This window comes from Sciurus vulgaris (genome assembly GCF_902686455.1).
Source record: "Sciurus vulgaris genome assembly, chromosome: 2".
Classification (NCBI taxonomy): domain Eukaryota; kingdom Metazoa; phylum Chordata; class Mammalia; order Rodentia; family Sciuridae; genus Sciurus; species Sciurus vulgaris.
Genome location: NC_136462.1, coordinates 12219441 through 12236478, shown reverse-complemented (window position 1 = coordinate 12236478; position 17038 = coordinate 12219441). Strand labels below are relative to the sequence as shown.

At 51.7% G+C, this 17038-nt stretch overlaps 2 protein-coding genes across 3 annotated transcripts; one reads left to right on the top strand and one right to left on the bottom strand.

Moving 5' to 3' along the window:
• Positions 1 to 5990: 5990 nt before the first annotated feature.
• LOC306654778 (uncharacterized protein) lies at positions 5991 to 9978 on the top strand. Its single transcript, XM_079128644.1, has 6 exons — positions 5991 to 6014; positions 6943 to 7099; positions 7715 to 7846; positions 8836 to 8865; positions 9148 to 9309; positions 9755 to 9978. Exons 2-6 carry the CDS (start codon positions 6976 to 6978, stop codon positions 9835 to 9837), a joined length of 531 nt encoding a protein of 176 aa, XP_078984770.1. The 5' UTR covers positions 5991 to 6014; positions 6943 to 6975; the 3' UTR covers positions 9838 to 9978.
• A 5116-nt stretch (positions 9979 to 15094) lies between these two features.
• On the bottom strand, positions 15095 to 16821 carry LOC306649598 (interferon alpha-inducible protein 27-like protein 2). 2 transcript variants are annotated; one of them, XM_079120674.1, is made up of 4 exons: positions 16698 to 16821; positions 16525 to 16554; positions 15855 to 16016; positions 15095 to 15312 (listed from the first exon to the last, which is right to left on the bottom strand). In XM_079120674.1, the coding sequence occupies exons 1-4, from the start codon at positions 16702 to 16704 to the stop codon at positions 15113 to 15115; spliced, it is 399 nt and encodes a 132-aa protein (XP_078976800.1). In that variant the 5' UTR covers positions 16705 to 16821; the 3' UTR covers positions 15095 to 15112. The 2 variants fall into 2 exon arrangements, with proteins under 2 accessions (XP_078976800.1, XP_078976801.1); XM_079120675.1 differs by lacking the exon at positions 16525 to 16554 and having other exon boundaries at positions 16698 to 16805.
• Between the last annotated feature and the right edge of the window lie 217 nt (positions 16822 to 17038).

Genomic DNA, 17038 nt, shown 5'->3' with positions numbered 1-17038 from the left:
CTTTTTATCTTGCAAAACTGAAACACAGTTAAACACTCTCCATTCCTACTCACCCCAGCCCCCGGCAATCACTGTATGAATCTGACTGCTCTCTTACCTCATAGAAGTGGAATCCTACAGTATGTGTCCTTCTGCGATTGACTTATTTCACTCAGCATAATATCTTCAGGGTCCATCCATGGGATAGCAGGTGTTAGAATCTCCTTTCTTTTTAAGTCGAAATTAATATTTCATTGTATGAAAAGACAACATTTTATTTATCCATTCATCTGTTAATGGACACCTGGATTACTTCCATCTCTTGGTTATTGTGAATAAAACTGTTTTGAATGTGGGTGCATAAATATCTGTTCAAGATCTTTTGAGTTCTTTTGGCTATATACCCAGAAGCAGGATTGCTGCATCACTGGGTGATTTTTTTAATTTTTTGAGGAAGTGCCATAGTGTTTTCTGTAGCAGCTGAACCATTTCATATTTCCACCAACAGCTGGGGCGGGTTCCAGTGTCTGCACATCTTTCCCAAGACTGGTGATTTTCAGTTTTTTTGACAGCAGCCATCCTAACCGATGTGAGATGGGTTTGATTTATGTTTCCCTAATGATTAGTGATGTCGAGCATCTTTTCACATGCTTATTGACTATTCCTATATCTTCTTTGAGAAATGTCTGTGCTATTAGAGTACTTTCCTCATTTTTAATGTATTTTTGTTGTTTTTAAGATGTAAGAGTTCTTTTTATATTTTGGATATCAACCCCTTATCAGATGTATGATTTTCAAATATTTTCTCCTAGGCTATACGTTGCCTTTTCATCCTGTTGATTGTGTCTTTTGATGAGCAAAGGTGAAGTCTCCATCCAGGAACCTTTTTCTATAATACTGTCAGCTTCTTTGATCCTGGGCCTGGGCCTGGCACTGAGGGGTCAGAGTGAAGGAAGCTTTGCCCTTGACCTTAGAGAGGTCAAAATCCAGCAGAGGAGATAGAACATGACATTTCATTGTGGAAAATTCTGCAGCAGAAGCAGCATAGTGGACTCAAACTTGAGTGAGTGGGTGGAGGTCCAGGCAGCTGAGAAAGGCTGAGAATGTGTGTTCAGGACAGACTCCCTGGAGTCTGGAGGATGTGACAGATGGCAGGATCAGGAAAATTGGCCTGGATCTGGCATTTACATGACCAGAGGCCTGAAGGAGCAGGGAATGGCTTCTATTTGTCACCCAGAAAAGGAGTATTAAAGTTATATAGCCTCACACGGCTAAGGATTACCATAATGAGCCGCACAGGCCTAGGCTATGCTAAGGAATGTGGCATAGAGTCCAAGATCTTTGGAAGTGATGCAGTAAGAATGGAAAGACCATCTTAGTGGATATGCTGTAGTTCCCTGTATTTGTTGTGTTGCTTTTTGCAGTTTCAGTTACCTATGGCCAACTAGAAAATCCCAGAAAGAAACAATTCATAAGTTTTAATTTATGTTCTGTTCCGAATAGTGTGCTAAAATCTATGCCTTCCTGCTTCATCCCACCTGGGTCATGAATCACCATTTTTCCAGTGTATCCATACTCTGTATGCTACCTGCCTGTTAGTCACCTAGTATCAGTCTAGGTTATCAGATTAACTGTGGTGATACCACGATGCTTGTGTTAAGTAACTCTGTCTTACCCAATAATGGCCACAAAGCACAAGAATAGTGATGCAAAGGAGACACCAGGGCATAAAATGAACCAGGACAGATGAACTCTGGGTCTCTGTGGCAACGCTGCAGGGCACATGGGGAAAAAAATAGTGTATATGGGGTTCAGCACTATCTGTGGTTTCAAGCATCCACTGGAGGTCTTGGAGAGTATCCCCAGATAAATAAGGGGGGACTACTGTATCATTTATATCTATATGTATACACACAGAGAGAGAGAGAGAGAGAGAGAGAGAGAGAGAGAGAGAGAGAGAGAGAGAGTCATGAACCATTGGCTGAAAGCTTTAGGAACTGATCTTTGCACCTTTTCTCCCTGAACTGGGACCAAGCCTCCTCTTCCTAGGGATCTGTCTGAGCTCATCCTGCAGGAACCCTGGGTCTCAGCTGCACAAGCACCCCAGTCTCTACCCCTGTGGTGGCCATTGTCACATAGGCACTGGCAGCTCAGGGTCTCTGAGCAATTCAGGAGGTCCGGGAATGCTCTGCCTAGTGTTAGAGGGCCCTGGCCCCACCCTCACCGAGCTGGCTAAGTAAACCCCTTCAGCTCCCAGCCGGCCTCAAGGCTCCTTCCCACATAACCTCTGGCTGCAAGAGGATCGGAAAGGTCTACCTCTGCCCAGTGTGCACGACATTGAGGGATCCAGGCAAGCTCTCACCCAATCATGTGAAGGGACTTGGGGCAAATTACAGGAATACCCTCGTGCTCCCTGCCTTCCTGTGTCCTGTGTCTGTGCAGCCCTCCCTTCCAGAGCCAGATTTATTGCCCCTCTTTGAATCTTCACTGCCCTTGGGAGTTGCTTTAGCCAACAGAGTGCAATAGAAGGGTCACATGGCTCCTGCTGTAGCTCCCAGACCCCTTCGCCACATGAGAACAAGGGAGGCTGGCCTGCTGGAGGTTATCAAGAACATGGACCGGGAGGCCAGCCCATTCATTCCAACAGACTTCAAGAGCTAGCCCTGAGCTAGCCCTGCTAAGATCTGCAAAACTGACCTGCAGCTGACGACAGACGGATGGGCGTGGGGCCCAGCTGAGACCAGAAGAAACAGTTGCCTTAATTGCTGACTTACAGAGTCAGAAGAATCATGAGCTAAATAATTTTTGGATCCACTGTTTTGTGGTTTCTTATTCTCCAGCCATAGCTAACTGGCAGCATAACATGATATGTGTAATACACGGAGAGGATTGTGCTATTTGACACATAGGACAAAGCAGTCAGAGATAAACCCTAATGGTGGCTACCTGGGAAGTCTTCCTGAAGGAGGTGCTATCTTATTTCAGAATTATGTAGTTATAAGTACTAGATATTTGATTACAACTGGCTCAGAGTTCAGAGGACAGTATTGCCTTACTACACTAAAAGGAAAAAAAAAATGTATATAAGTCACTGTTGTGCTATTGCAATAAAAGATCTGAGGTAGTTAACATATAAAGAGAAGAGGTTTATTTAGCTTACAGTTTTAGAGGTTTAAAATCCAATATCAGGTGGGCCCCGTTGGTTTGGTCTCTGGTTTGTGTGATCACATGTTGGAGCAAGCGGTCAGATCTCGCGTGAGATCCTGAAGCTGGTAGTGACATGTGCCAATGCTTGCCACAGGAGCAGAGACTGGGGAATTTGGACAGCTGAGACCCACAGCTCATCCCTGTAATTTACTCCAAGTCCTTTAACATGATGAGAGAGAGAGAGAGAGAAAGAGAGAGAGAAAGAGAGAGAGAGAGAGAGAGAGAGAGAGAGAGAGAGAGAGAGAGAGATCCTTGGTGATGCCCTTGGAGAGTACACCCCAGTGACGTGAGGACCTCGCATTAAGCCATGCCTCTTAAAGGTCACAGTACTGCCCTACCATTCTGGGGACCAAGTCTTCACATATGGATCTTTGGGGGACACTCAACATCAACCCATAGCAGAGTAAGCTCAGTAAAATTTGATGTCTCTTTCATGCCCCCCTTTATATTGAAGTAAAAAAAAAAAAAAAACAAAACAAAACACAAAAACACAAAAAAATTACCATCCTAATAATTTTTCAGTGTGCAGCTCAGTAGTATTCAAGCATATTCACTCACATTGTTATGAACAAGATCTCTAGCATTTTCTCATCTCACAAATCTGAAATTCCATACCCATGAGATATCAACTCCCCTCTCCCCTATCTCCCAGCCCCTGGGATCCACCATTCTCCCTTCTGCCTGTATGAATTTGACTACTCTCTAGGTATCTCACATCAGTGGAATTAATTCTACAGTGTTTGTCTTTTTGTGACTGATTTATTTCACTTAGTATAGTGTCCCCAAGGCGTATCTGTGTTACAGCATGTGACAGAACTTCCTTCCTTTTTAAGACTGTAAGATCCATGTATGTATAGCCCCATCTTGCTCACCTAATTCCTCCGTCAGTGAACATTTGGGTGGCTCCTACCTTTTAGCAATTACGAATACTTATGTGCATATTTTCTGTTCTGGAGAAAGTTCAACATATATCTCAAAGCTGAGAACAGTGGGACACAAGGAAAAGAATATTACAAGAAGTTAATTTATTCTGTGAACCTTTATAGCTGCTCTAGTTTTTTTGATACCTTCCTCCCCAGAGAGACTAATATAATTACTTGACAAGAATCAATCTTTTTTTTCTCTCTCTCTCTCCCTATCTTTCAATTATGAAGCAATAATTCAATCTTGAACAGGCATTGTAAAATAAAATGTTTAAAAAGACAAAATATCTCAAGTGTTATTGCCCTTCAAAAACTGTCAATAAAAAAATAAACTCTGGGGGAAAAAAGCAGTATTTCTATAATATGTCGCAAACAGTGATTCTTAAAAGTCATTACCACAGATTCATGATAATATAACTATTTTTAAAATGACACAGTTAACCCGCACTGATTGATACAGTGACCAAATCCCAGCTGGAAAATGGAGGAGAATGGGGTCTCTCATTTTGTTACTGGATCCCAGACCAGAGACTCTACTGGGATCCCAGTGAACTGGATTTGGTCACCTTTCCACATCAGAAATGAGAGAAATCTGTTCGGTAGCTGTTAGACATGAGCAGGGAGTCAGGAATCTGAGAAAATACTCAGTACAAAGCAGGTCAGTCAATCGACAGTGTTGCCTCAGTTGTCTTGGCAGGCCTGGCAAGACAGCTATTTCAGGACCCTTGCCTGATCTCAGTCCTTGTAAAGGAGTCCTCTTACAACTGGAGAAAAATAGCTAAGTCCAGGGGAGGCCAAAGATATGTTTGTTCAGCAGGGCCTAATTGCTAAGACATGACCCCACACAAAAACATAACCAGAGATTTCCAGGCTAGGAATGCATTGCTGATCGTAGCTCCCCACCATAAGTTTTGCCCAACTGGTTCCAATTAGGACCTGTCAGCCAGGCAAGATGACTGAGAGTTGCCCTTCGATTGTTAGCTAGAATATTCTGTCAGTCCAGAGCCCAGAGGTGATACTTGGGTGAAACCTTCTAACAGTCTCCCTCCACCGCACTAAGATCTGGGTTGTAAGTCTGAGAGGACCCACCTCTCCCTCTGTGGGTGCTTCCCCCGCCCCTGGCTTCTTCCTTTTCTTCCAGTAAATGTTGCTATACTTTTGCTAAGGCTAGTGTCTTACTTGAAACCCTCTCATGTGAAGACACAAGAACCAAGAACATGATGCAGTCTCTGGGAAGGTCTTATCTCAGGTATGGGTTTATCTCTGTTATCAAAAACAATATAAAACTGGGCATGGTGGTGGACTTCTGTAATCCCAACAGCTCAGGAGGCTAAGGCAGGAAGATCACAAGTTTAAAGCCAGCCTCAGCAATGTAGCAAGGCCCTGTCTCTAAATAAAATATAAAAAAGGTCTGGAGCTGTGGCTCAATGGTTAAGCACCCCTGGTATACACACACACACACACACACACACACACACACACACACACACACACAATGGTTCAATCCCTGGTACACACACACGCAAGACATCAAAAGGGAAAGAAAAATGAATTTGATCACAGTTTAGCCAAAACTGGGATGACAGCTAACCTTCCTACAGAAATGTTATAATTTCTAGTCAGAGATCTGTTGTAATTCTGGTTTTATTGACTCCTATGTGGGCCAGGGGTAGCTTTTTGGTTTCCATTGTCCACATAAGGAAGCTGGCTTTTCACGGTTGCCAAATTTCCCTTTGGCCTCCTCACAGTTTCTGTTTCCCAGGAAAGTGAAACCTCGCTGTTGGCCGCCCCCATCACTGGGTGTGCCCTGCAGCCAGGAGGGGCTTCCTCGGGATTGGGGTTGGACTTTCAAAGGAAGATAAATACCGGGGTCTGTTCCACAGTCTCAGGACATATCTTCACCAGGTAAGGCAGCGGGGTGGGCAGGGACTGCTCTCGCTGTGGTCCCCAACCTCAGGGGCAAGGCCCTCGGGGCTTGGAGGGGAGGCCAGCGTGTACCCACTCTCTCACAGACACTTTTTTCATCAGGGAAGCTGCAGTCAGAATAGAGGAAGGGGTGGGGGAGGGAAGAGGGAAGAGAAAATGAAGGAATGAAATTGACCGAACTCTGATATGTGCATGTATGAATATGTCACAGCAAATCCCACTGTCACGACAAGGTACCAATTAAAAATGAGAACAAAATAAGGCATCGGATTTTTTTAGAAAGTTGGGTGTTGGGAGAGAAGTGACTTGAGCCCTCATTGCCCTGACTTGCCGCAGCCTCCAGGGTGGCTGAAGGTGAAGTGGGCGCCGGGAGAGGTAAGTGTGGAGGAAGAGCACCAGGCGAGACGAGCTGAGTGGGAAGCTCCTGGGCCTGGCTGCTCCTGCCCTGCCGAGGAGACTTCTGCCTGGAGCACACCCTCACCCGCTCCCGCTGCATCCTGTCTTCCCATCCCTAAGGTGGGGACAGAACCCAGTTTCTCATTAGAGTGAGATCACAGGGCAGCCAGCACCCACAGTACCTCGCTGCTGTTGGTACCTTAGTTATGTGACTAGTTAGGATTTCCAAATTTTGGTGCTTTTGAAATTGCTCCATGGAGATTTAAAGGAAACCCAGAAGTGGCTAAGTGTGCACTGGGCTTCTCTTGAGGAAGAAAGCAGCCCGCAGGAGGAAACAAAATACCGTAGCATGGGTCCTTTGGTAACCCCAAGGCCCTGCGGGTCCACTGTGCCCACCAGCTCACAGCAGCTGCCCTACCCATCCCAGAGCCCTTCAGATTTTTCAGGACAGTGGACAGAAAGTCAGTTCTGGGGTTTCCGTCTTTCCACCAAAGTTCTCCCCTCTCGACAGGTTTGGTCCAGTAGAACCTTTCTGCTCTGCAGCATGGCTCTTACCTCAGCAAGCATGCTGGCCTCCTCCCTGGTCACTCAGATAGCATCGACAGTGACCATGGCCAAAGCTGGCGGCGTAGCCTCTGGCACCCTCCTGGCTGGCCTTTCATCTCAAGGTAAGTATTCCTGAAAGGGGCAGCTGCTGGGGGGTGAGAGGACAGCTGGGGGGGGCGTGCAGATCCTGTCCTCAAAGAGTCCTTGTCTCCCACCTCATCCATATGTCCCCCTGGCATCCTCTCAGAAAAGGGCCTGAGAGAGGCAAGATGCTGACTATGGGCCTGAGGGGGTTTGGGTCCCCAAGGGCTAGAGCTAGGTGCTTCCTAAGTCTCCTTCTCTGTCTAGACTTGGGCCTCCCTGTAAGCTCCCGCCCTTCCTCATCCCTCCCCCACCTCCTTCATGCTGCGTGCTAGCCAACAGTCCTGTGGACCTTTGCAGAACGGGCGCTGTTTCCTTTCCGTCAGCATGTGTTTGACTTACACGCAGGACAGTGTGTTGTGCGTCATTCTACTGGATTTGTTTTTCCGCACTAAGAACTCTCCTTGAGATCCATTAGTGTCCTCAGGGGAGCGTCTGTCTGCTGCCAAGCGTTCATCTGGGTGCATCCACTGCCCGGTACCTTTCTGTGTCCTTGGTGGACACCCAGGGACACTTCCACCAGCACAAACAGCATGGGTTGATGGGGATGCCGCCTCTGATGCCTTCCCCGACCTCTGACCCCTGCTCTTCCCCAGGAGCCACGCTGTTATCCCAGGCTGTGCTGGCCCCTGTGGCATCCACTGTCGGACCCTTGCTGGGGTCACTGAGTGTTGGCTCCCTCCTGTCAGGGTCCTCTGCTGTCACCTTGGCTGCTACTCCAGTTGGAGGTAACTGGCTCTGAATAACAGATACCGCTTGTCGGGCTCCCAGTGCATGGTGGAGAAGGGTGCAGGAAGGTCAGGGCCTGGAGCACACCAGCGTTCCTTTCTGCTGTCAGAAAAGCAGACGAAGCCTCAGCTCACGGTGAAGGGGCTCATAAGATTCAAATAACAAGATCGGTTACATTTTATTAAGTGTTTTTATGGTTTAGTTGATAAATCTAGCACTTGACATTTGTCAATTCATTTAATTCTACTAATAACCCTAGAGGAAGTTAATACTGTGCCTTATTTACCAAGGGACAACCACTTACCATTGTCCCTGTGTCCTGTCCTGCTGGGCAGGAAGGAAGGGTGGGACAGGAAGTAGAACAGAAGCTCAGAGATATTCCAACAGCAGGGGGTGGGTGGGAAAGCCTCAGGCAGGCCAAGTTCTGAATGCGGGGGGGGGGGGGGGGGGGGGGGGGGGGGGGGGCAGCCACCCACACACGACTATTGGTTGAGACAGTAGGTAGACCATAAGATGGCCGCACCTGCTTCCTGTGGGCCTTCCATCCATGTATCGGAGCCCAGGGTGCCAAGCTGCCAGTGGGCCTGGCATCACCTGCCCTGCCTGCCAATAAAGTTGAGCAGCAAATGCCTTTCAACCTGGTTCCTGGGTGCAGAGGATACCCCTGTGGTCACTCAGGGCTTAACCTTCACATGCCTGTCAAGCAAACCAGGGAGAACCAGGACCCTAAACCCTGTTCCCAGATCACTCTTGACCAGGGTGGGAAAACACATTCAGGACAGGTCCTCAGTCTCTGGCCTAAGACTCTCCACCAATCTGCACCTTCTGCAGAAATCCCACTTCTCTGAGAAAAGCAGGGAGGGGCGGGCAGGGGGCCATTCCTTCCTGGGAGCCCAACGTGGGCAGCACCTCCCCACAGCGGGCCTTTGGCAGGGGAGGGGAGGGGACGGCAGTGTGGGTCCTCACAGCGTGTTCTTTCCGTTTCTAGTCAAGGCTGCTGTAGTCGTGACCGGTGGAGGTAAGCCTGCAGTGAAGGGGTTCAAGTCCCCCCTGCCCCCACACCCAGGGCCCAGTCGGAGATGCCAGGGCTCTTCAGGAGGGCCCGAGGCCTGGGCACCCCATAGCAGATCCCTGTCCTGGTGGCCCCCCAGTCCTTCCCCCGCTTTCCCTGCCTCTGCTGGCCTTGCCTGTGGTCTCTTCCAAGCTCAGAGCTACAGACCCTACGAGGCCCCAGGCTTGGCCCAGCGTGCAGGGAGTCCCTTACCCTGGACCCACCCACATCCGGCTTCTCTCCCCACAGTCCTAGCTGTGAGCACCGTTCCTGTGGTGCTGGGTGCCATGGGCTTCACTGGGACAGGAATCGCCGCCTCCTCGCTGGCGGCCAAAATGATGTCCATGACTGCCCTTGCCAATGGGGGCGGAGTCCCCGCGGGCAGCCTGGTGGCGACTCTGCAGTCAGTGGGTAAGTGTTCAGGGCTTCCTGGGGAGGGGAAGTAGGAGCACAGGAGCCACGGAGGACCCAGCCCAGGTCCTGGTTCTCACCTGTGGCCCTCAGGCTCAGTCCTTCCTCACCCTCCACTTCCCTCGGGTTTCTCTGAGGGGACGGGAGTCCTGGCTGGAGCTGCTGGGTTCAGGCCTGGTTACTTGGGGCATCTCCTCCCACTTGGGGCTCAGCCTTCCTCCATGCTGAGAGAGGCAGCTTCCAGTTGAGCCATCACTGGAGTCCACCCTACTGGGCAACTGCTGGCAGCAGCCTCTCCCCCAGACAGAGAGGAAACGGAGGGTCTGCTGTGGGGTGCCCAGGCCTCAGGCCCTCCTGAGGAGCCCTGGCATCCCTGATCCTGCAGTTTTGTCTTTCAGAGCTGCCCTGGCCCACCCTGCTCTGCTTACCCTCTGCCTTTTTCCAGGAGCGGCTGGACTGTCCCTGTCATCCAAAATCAGCCTGGGCACTGCTGGGTCTGCCCTTGTGGCCGGCATACTGGGCTTGTAATAGTTCCTGCCAAGCCTACAGAGAGGACTACAGGAAGAGGTGATACTGCCCCACAGCCTGACCCAGGGAAGGGCCAGTCCTGGATGGTCAGTGCGCCAATGCACACATTTCTTGGGAATAAAGCGAGTTGTTTCAACCTGACCTGAGTCTCGCCTCCTGCTTCCAAGGTGGGTGGGAAGGGCCAGGCAGGGACCTCTCTGACATGAGGTGGGGAGGGGATGCATGAGGCTCAGTTCCTGCCCTGCCACATGTGGGTGTGTGCTGAGCAGGAATGAACCTATGTGTGAAGACAGGAGCTGTCCACTGCCCTGCTACTGACGCGCGAGTCACTCTGGGCAGGTCACTCCTCCTGGACCTCAGTTTGTCCTTCTCTAAATGGGGAATTGAACTAAATGACCTCCCACATCCCAGCTGGGGTGGGTGTTTGGCTCTGGGTCTGTGAGGAGCCTCCTGTCCTTGCACTCAGCAGCCCCTCGGTGTCTGGCGGCCATCTCCCTGGTGGCCTAGGCTGTTTTCCTCTTCCATACTCTTCTGCCACGATGTTCTGCCTCACCTCAGCTCCAGGGAATGGAGACCTATGGATAGAGACCTCTGGAAGTGTGAGCCCCAAATAGACTTTTCCTCCTCTAAAATTGTTCTTGTCAGGTCTTTTGGTCCTGGTGGTGAAAAAAGCTGACTAAACCAGATGTGCTCAGGGACTGAGTTCTGGCCAGTGAGAGAGGAGCAGAATAAGCTTGCTGGGTGTTCGGCTGCAGGGAGGGCCAGCTCTGCCCTTTGTCCCCTCCCGTGGGCTCAGCTGCAGGAGCAGCGAGCCTCCTACACTGGGAGAGGACAGCAGCACGTTGAGGGAGGCCCACCAGCAGGGCTATGGGAGTCTGGTCCCCTCCCAGACTGGAGGGGACACAGCAGCAGAGAAAGCAGCTTCTCTTGTGCAGTCCAATAGGGTGTCTCTTACTGCAAGCAAAGCACACACCCTTAAGAATACCAAGGAATCTTCTGATTCTAAACAAGAGGAGAGTCAACCAAACAGAAAGGGATGCTCTGACTGCTCTGCCCTCTCCAAAGAGCACTAAAATAACTGTCAGGGATTAAAGAAGGCCTAGCCTGTAAGGACAAGGAGAAGGAAAAAGGAGATGATGTAACAAAATTTTAGGAGTCAGAAAAGATGTGGATGAGGGATCCTACTCAGTAGAACCACGAAAGCTGAATCTCAGTTGTTGGTAAAGACAGAACTTTGCCCCATAGGACCCTGTGCAGTTCAGCCACTGGAGTGACCTGTGCCTCTGGGGCTTGGCATGCAGGTAGGCTGACAGCAAGAGGGCTGGTGGCAAGGCTGTTTAAGAAGCAGGCAGACCCTGAGGGTATCCTTCCTGCAAGTCACTGAGGCTGGTATCTTTGGAGAGGTTGGTCTCTGGACCAGAGAGTACCAGGTACAAAGAGAGCAAGAGCATTATACTAAAAAATGAAAGCTTCCAAATTAAGTGTGAAGACCCTTACTCTTCACCTACACTCCCAGGATTTGGGCAGCAGGTTGGACTTTGCCCTGCCAGAAGCAAACTCCCAGGACTCCCCAGGGGAAGGCTGCTTGGTTATACCCTGGACCCCATTAAAGACACTGGCCCAAGGGACCCTTGCTTGCGCCTCTTGCCTTCCACCTACTGGCTGAGCGTATGGGTGCCAGGTGGCTCTCTGGTCCCATGAGAGGCAGGCTGCCCTCTCCACTCTGGACCTGTGAGTAACAAGCTGCTTCTGCCACTTCATGGGTTGTGTCGAGCTGCCTCCTCGTCTCACAGCTGACCCCACCCCAACCTAATTCTCCCAGGGTCAGGGCTCTGCCCGAGAGGGGCCATTTGGAGAAACTGGACACAGGAGCCACAAGGACTTCTGCCATTGTGAACGAGTCTCCTGTAAGGGGAACACTGGTCATAGTTTGCACACTTAGACATTAAGTAGCTGTCTTCTTGGATAAAGAAATATCCCATAAGCGGGGCATGGTTGGACATGCCGGTAATCCAAGCGGTTCCAGAGGGAGGAGGATCACAAGTTCAAAGCCAGCCTCAGCAACTTAGCAAGGCCCTGTCTCTAAATGAAGTATTTAAAAAGGGCTGGGGGTGTGGCTCAGTGGTTAAACATCTCTGGGTTCAATCCCCAGTCCCAAAAAAGAAGTATCCCATGAAAAGTTCATGGTGAACACCACTGACCCATCCCTGGAGTTCCATCAGGGAAGGTCTAGAGTTTATAGCTGCTCTCCAGAGAGTGAGAGCTCAAGACCAAATCAAAAGAGGCAAGACAACAACTAGAGCAACAGCAGGGCTGTGCCTGAGGGGACTCTCCTGGGGACCTCACCAGCTCTGGAGACCAAGGCTCCCATTCCGACACCCAGCAAGGGGGCTGCCCTGTGGAGGCTCAGGCCGATCACAGTGTTGTCTCTGGACCCACAAGAGCATCCCTGTGGCAGAGCCTGCCACCGACATCCCACATATGGGCAGTCTCCCCTGCAAGGGTGGCGGTGGGAACTCCCCGCTTCTGTTCCTCCCGCCCCCACCCCAGTGCCCCCATGGCAGCCATTGATTGCTACAGGACTCACCCTCAGACAGTGCTGCAGCTTCAGCTCTGCTTTCCCACCCACCACAAGGCTTGGGAAGGCCCACAGGGGCTGCTCCACTTCGTGGACTTCAGTGGGCACAGAAAGGGGTCCTGCCCTGAGGGAGGTGTAGGGCCCAGGAGGGATGCCTGTGGAGGTGGCATGATTTCCAGAGCACTTAGACTTGGGGAGGGCCATAAAGGGCTTCTGTGTCTTGGAACCCTTCCCTCTGTCCTCCTGAATCTCCCCGGAAACTTCTGAGATACCTCTGGGTCACCCTAAGTACCCAGGAGGAACACCCAAAAAGCTGGAACAAGAGGGTCCAGATGGATGACATTTAAAAGATACGTACTGTGGTCAAGCCACTGCCCGTGACTTAGCAGGCCAGATCCTCCAGTCATTCCAAGAAAGGCAAGGCTGCTGGGCCTGTGTTTTGGATGTTGTTAAAGAATTTGCAAGAAACAATCTAAGGTCATTTGAATATACTGCTGCTGCTGTTGGAGTTGGCATCTCGCCATAGGCTGGAAATGATCTACTTGGTGGGTGGGTCCTCCCTGAAGAAAAGAAGGCCAGTAACCTGTCCTGGAAATGCTCCTTTCTGTCCCAAGAACCCAGCCAAGTTAAGGGAACACGAAGTCGTGGACTGGAATGTCCAGATAATTACTATCTCGAAGGACACTGGGTCACTTTCTCACGTACATCTCAACAGGGCAAACCAGTGTTCTCTGAGAACTGCTTCCTTGCACACATGCCAGGACAGCTGCTCCTCGGGATGCTGGTCCTAGCAGGATTTCAGGAACAGTCTGATGTTGTGCTCAGTCCCATGGGATGGTGCATGGGAGGGCTGTGTCACAGACTGAGACCTGGGGACAGGATTTGAGAGCAAGTTGTCTATTTGGGACGTGAGCCCAGGAAGCACCATTGGGGGAAATGGAAGTGAGACGGGACGGGAAGGCAGCCACAGAGCATCTCCTAGTGAGGGAGTCTGCACTGCGGGCAGCTGGGTTCCATCCCTCTGTGGGCCTCCGGTCGTCTTATCCAAGGGGAGTGTATGCTCTCATTCCCACCCATCACTGGTTGAGGGGTATTCTTGAGGGACCAACCCCCAGACACTCGCAGCCTGCCCTGGGGCCTGCAGGGAGGGCTCTGGGGCAGGGAGTCCAGAGGGCTGGAGGTGGAGTGCAGCAGGGACAAGAAAGGCCCATGCAGGGCTGGGTCAGGTGGAGGTCATCTAGTCCAGACCTGCCTCCCTCTAAGACCTGCGCACCCCAGGGCTGCCTAGATGTCCCCCGCCACTGGCAGGCTTCTTGTGGGTATTTGCTGCCTACCGTTGTTGCCATGGAAACACCTAATTACTTATCTTACTCCTACTCTCCCTCTCAGCAGCTGGGACCTAGTTCTCCAGCACACCTAACCCTATGCCTCTAACCTCCTCTGCCTGACTTGCATGTGCCTTTTGATGACCAACCATTTGTCCTTCCTCCAGGAAGTCCCTCTAGTTATCCCCCACAAGAAGAGATCCCTGTCTCCTCTGTTATGAGATCCCAGAACCCATCCGTTATGTTTGGGAGAGGAGATGTCCCCCAATAAGCTCACAGACAATGCAGGAATGTTCAGAGGTGAAATGCTTAGATTATAAGAGCTGTAAGCTAATCGGTGGACTAACCCATTGGATGAATTAATAATGGGAATGAATTCCTGGGTGCTGAGGGCAGGTGGGGCCTGGTTGGAGGATGTAAGTCACTGGGGGCATGCCCTGGGGAGGTATACACACTCTCTCTCTGCTTCCTGACCACCCTGAGCAGAGCAGCATTCCTCCTCCATGCCCTTCCGCCATGATGTTCTCCCTCATCTTGAGCCCCAAGTAATGGAGTCACTGACCACAGGCAGAATCTCTGAAACTGTAAGCCTGAAATAAATGTTTCTTCTAAGTTGTTGCTGTAGGTATTTTGGTCACAATGACAAAAACCTGACTAACACACCATCACTGCACTGAACAGGGTGTCCCCTGTCACACTCATTCATGTGAATACTAGCTCTTCCTGACATCAGACTCCTGGGGTCAGTGTGGACCTGTCCACTGCAGTATCTGTTATGTGGACAAAGACTGCAAGGTCTGGTGAGGGCATGGTCAGGCTTCCAGAGCGTCATGGTGAATTTCAGTCTCCCTTTTTATTTTCGGGATGCTATGGTCGCCATTCTTGATTCAGTCTCCCTCCCCTGAGGTACCCAGAGTCCAACACTCAGCACTTTGTATTTCCTTGGGAGTTTGCTTGTTTACCTCTGGACAGGACAGAGGACAGGCAAGGAAAAGATGATGTCTTGCTCATCCCTGGTGTCTACTGCCATTACTGAGGGCACTGGGGTCAGGGGTCCACTGTGTGTCCCAGCTGTAATGGCTTGGGTCTGAAATATCCCCCTAAGGTGCAGTGTTGACGGCTTGGTCCCCACTGCAGGAAAGTTCAATGCCCTGGGAAGTGACTGGATCAGGAGGGTTCTGACCTCGGCAGTGGATTAATCCACTGATGGATTCATAATTTGATGGCAAATTAATGGGAGGTGGTAGGAACTGTAGGAGGTAGGACCTAGTTGAAGGGAGAGTGTCTTCGCAGGGTGTGCAGGGGTGGGGTTTCACAACTCCCCAGAAAGAGCCAAGAGGAACAAAGATGGGTGGCACATCAGTATGGATCTTTATTTCTCATCTTCCTCTGATTCGAGTGGGGTGTTTGGAGATTCAACTTGGGGTACACTTTCTCCTGGTTGCTCCTCTTCAGTCTTGGGTTCAGCTGGGGGAGAAGGTGTAGTCTCTTTTGAACCTCCCAACCAGGCGCCAAAACCAGACCCGACAGAGGCCAGGAGGATGTTGGATGAGGTGGAGAGCCCAGCTGCTCCTGGGAGAGAGAGGGTGAGCATAGGGTGCTGGGTAGAGCCCGAGGTCCGGAAAGCCCCTGGTCCCTCCACTTTCTGAATCCCCAGGGCTCTGCTTTGACAGAGGATCCTGGAGGTGGCTGAGAGAAGACAGGGTGAATCCATGGGAACTGAGACAGAGGAAAGGTACCATCCACACACAGACAGACCAGAAAGCTGAAGATTCCCCACTTTACACTGGCCACCAAGACCCAGAGAGGGGAGCGTACAAGCCCAGGCCACCCAGGGTCAGAGTTGGGGAGGCTGAACCCAGAGCCTAAGCATCATGTCCCTGGGGCCAAGGTTCCTTCCCTTTTCTCCCTACCCAGCTCCTCTCCACTCCCATCCAAACCTCATTCACAAGGGACCAGAGGTGGGGACAGTGAGCAGGAGAGGAGCAGGGAGTCTGAGGACCCAGGCACTGCTGCCAGCCAGAAGCCAGAAGAGAAGGAGGGCAGAGGATCCCTTGGGGCAAGGCTTCTGGGCTGGCTCCTCGAGGGGCTTTAGTCCCTGCCAGGACACTTACCCACCGACTGCAGAGTCGCCACCAGGCTGCCCGCGGCGACTCCACCCCCGTTGGCTATGGCTGCCGCCGACATCATCTTGGCAGCTAGGGAAGAGGCTGCGATTCCCGCCCCGGTGAAGCCCACTACGTTGAGCACCACGGGCACAGCGCCCACGGCCAGCGCTGTTGGGGAGAAGAGCTGGGTGGGGTGGGGTCGCGGGGGGGACCCCTTAGGAATTCCTCGACGGTTTCTGGGGCCGGTCTGCTCTGAACATTTGGGAGAGGACAACTTGGACAGGGACCCACCGTAAGGGAGATGGGGGTAGCTTGGAGCCAGGAGGGGCGACGAGGCTGTAGGATCAGGCTAGCCTGGTTTTGTCTTTAACCTGCTGTGTGACGCTGAGGAAGTCGCTATCCTTCATTGAGCCTCGGAGGTGCGCGTGCGATTAACCACCATAGTTTTCAGCAGCAATCGCCCTCCCCTGCCCTACGGGCTCCTGACATATAAGGGCTACAGGAGACTCGGGCGGGGCCGGTAACTTTTCCCCTGGAGTATTGCAAGCGCTACTTTCTGCCCCAGGCTTCGTCAGGTAGCTCGGGGTGTGGGCGGTGAGCGGGTGCGAGCCAGCGCCCTTAACCCCTGCCGCGCCGCGTCTCCAGTCTCCCAGCAGCCCGGGGCCAGGAAACAAACCTCCTCCGATGGCAGCTGCAGCAGCCCGTTCTAGAAAAAGGGGCGGGGAGAGCGAGTTAGCCGGGTGATTGACAGAGCCGGGCAACTAGGCTGCTCCTCCGGCTTCGTGGGCCGGTGTCTGGGAGGGGGACCCCTGGCCCAGCCTGCCAGCCCGGTGGGGAAGGGAGACTCACTCAGCATGATGAGGCAGTCCTTGTCCCAGCTCTGCTCAGGAAATGACAAAACTCTGTGGGCGTTGCTTCCCAGCGAACCGTTCGGGTCAAGGCCCGCCCTTGCAGCTCTGCAACCAGGGCGAAGCGCTGGATCCCGCGCCCGCGCACCTGCTCGCCACGGGCTCACCTGCTACAGGTGCTTCCGGTGGGTGGCTTTCTCCTAGCTCCAAGGAACTACCAAAGAAAAGAGCTCCGAAGCGCCTGAAAACCGTAGCAGGTGGGCGTGCTTCCCAGTCGTAACCTCCCTCCGCCCCGCAACAGAATTAAATATTCGCTGCAAAATCCTAACAAAATAAAATCGA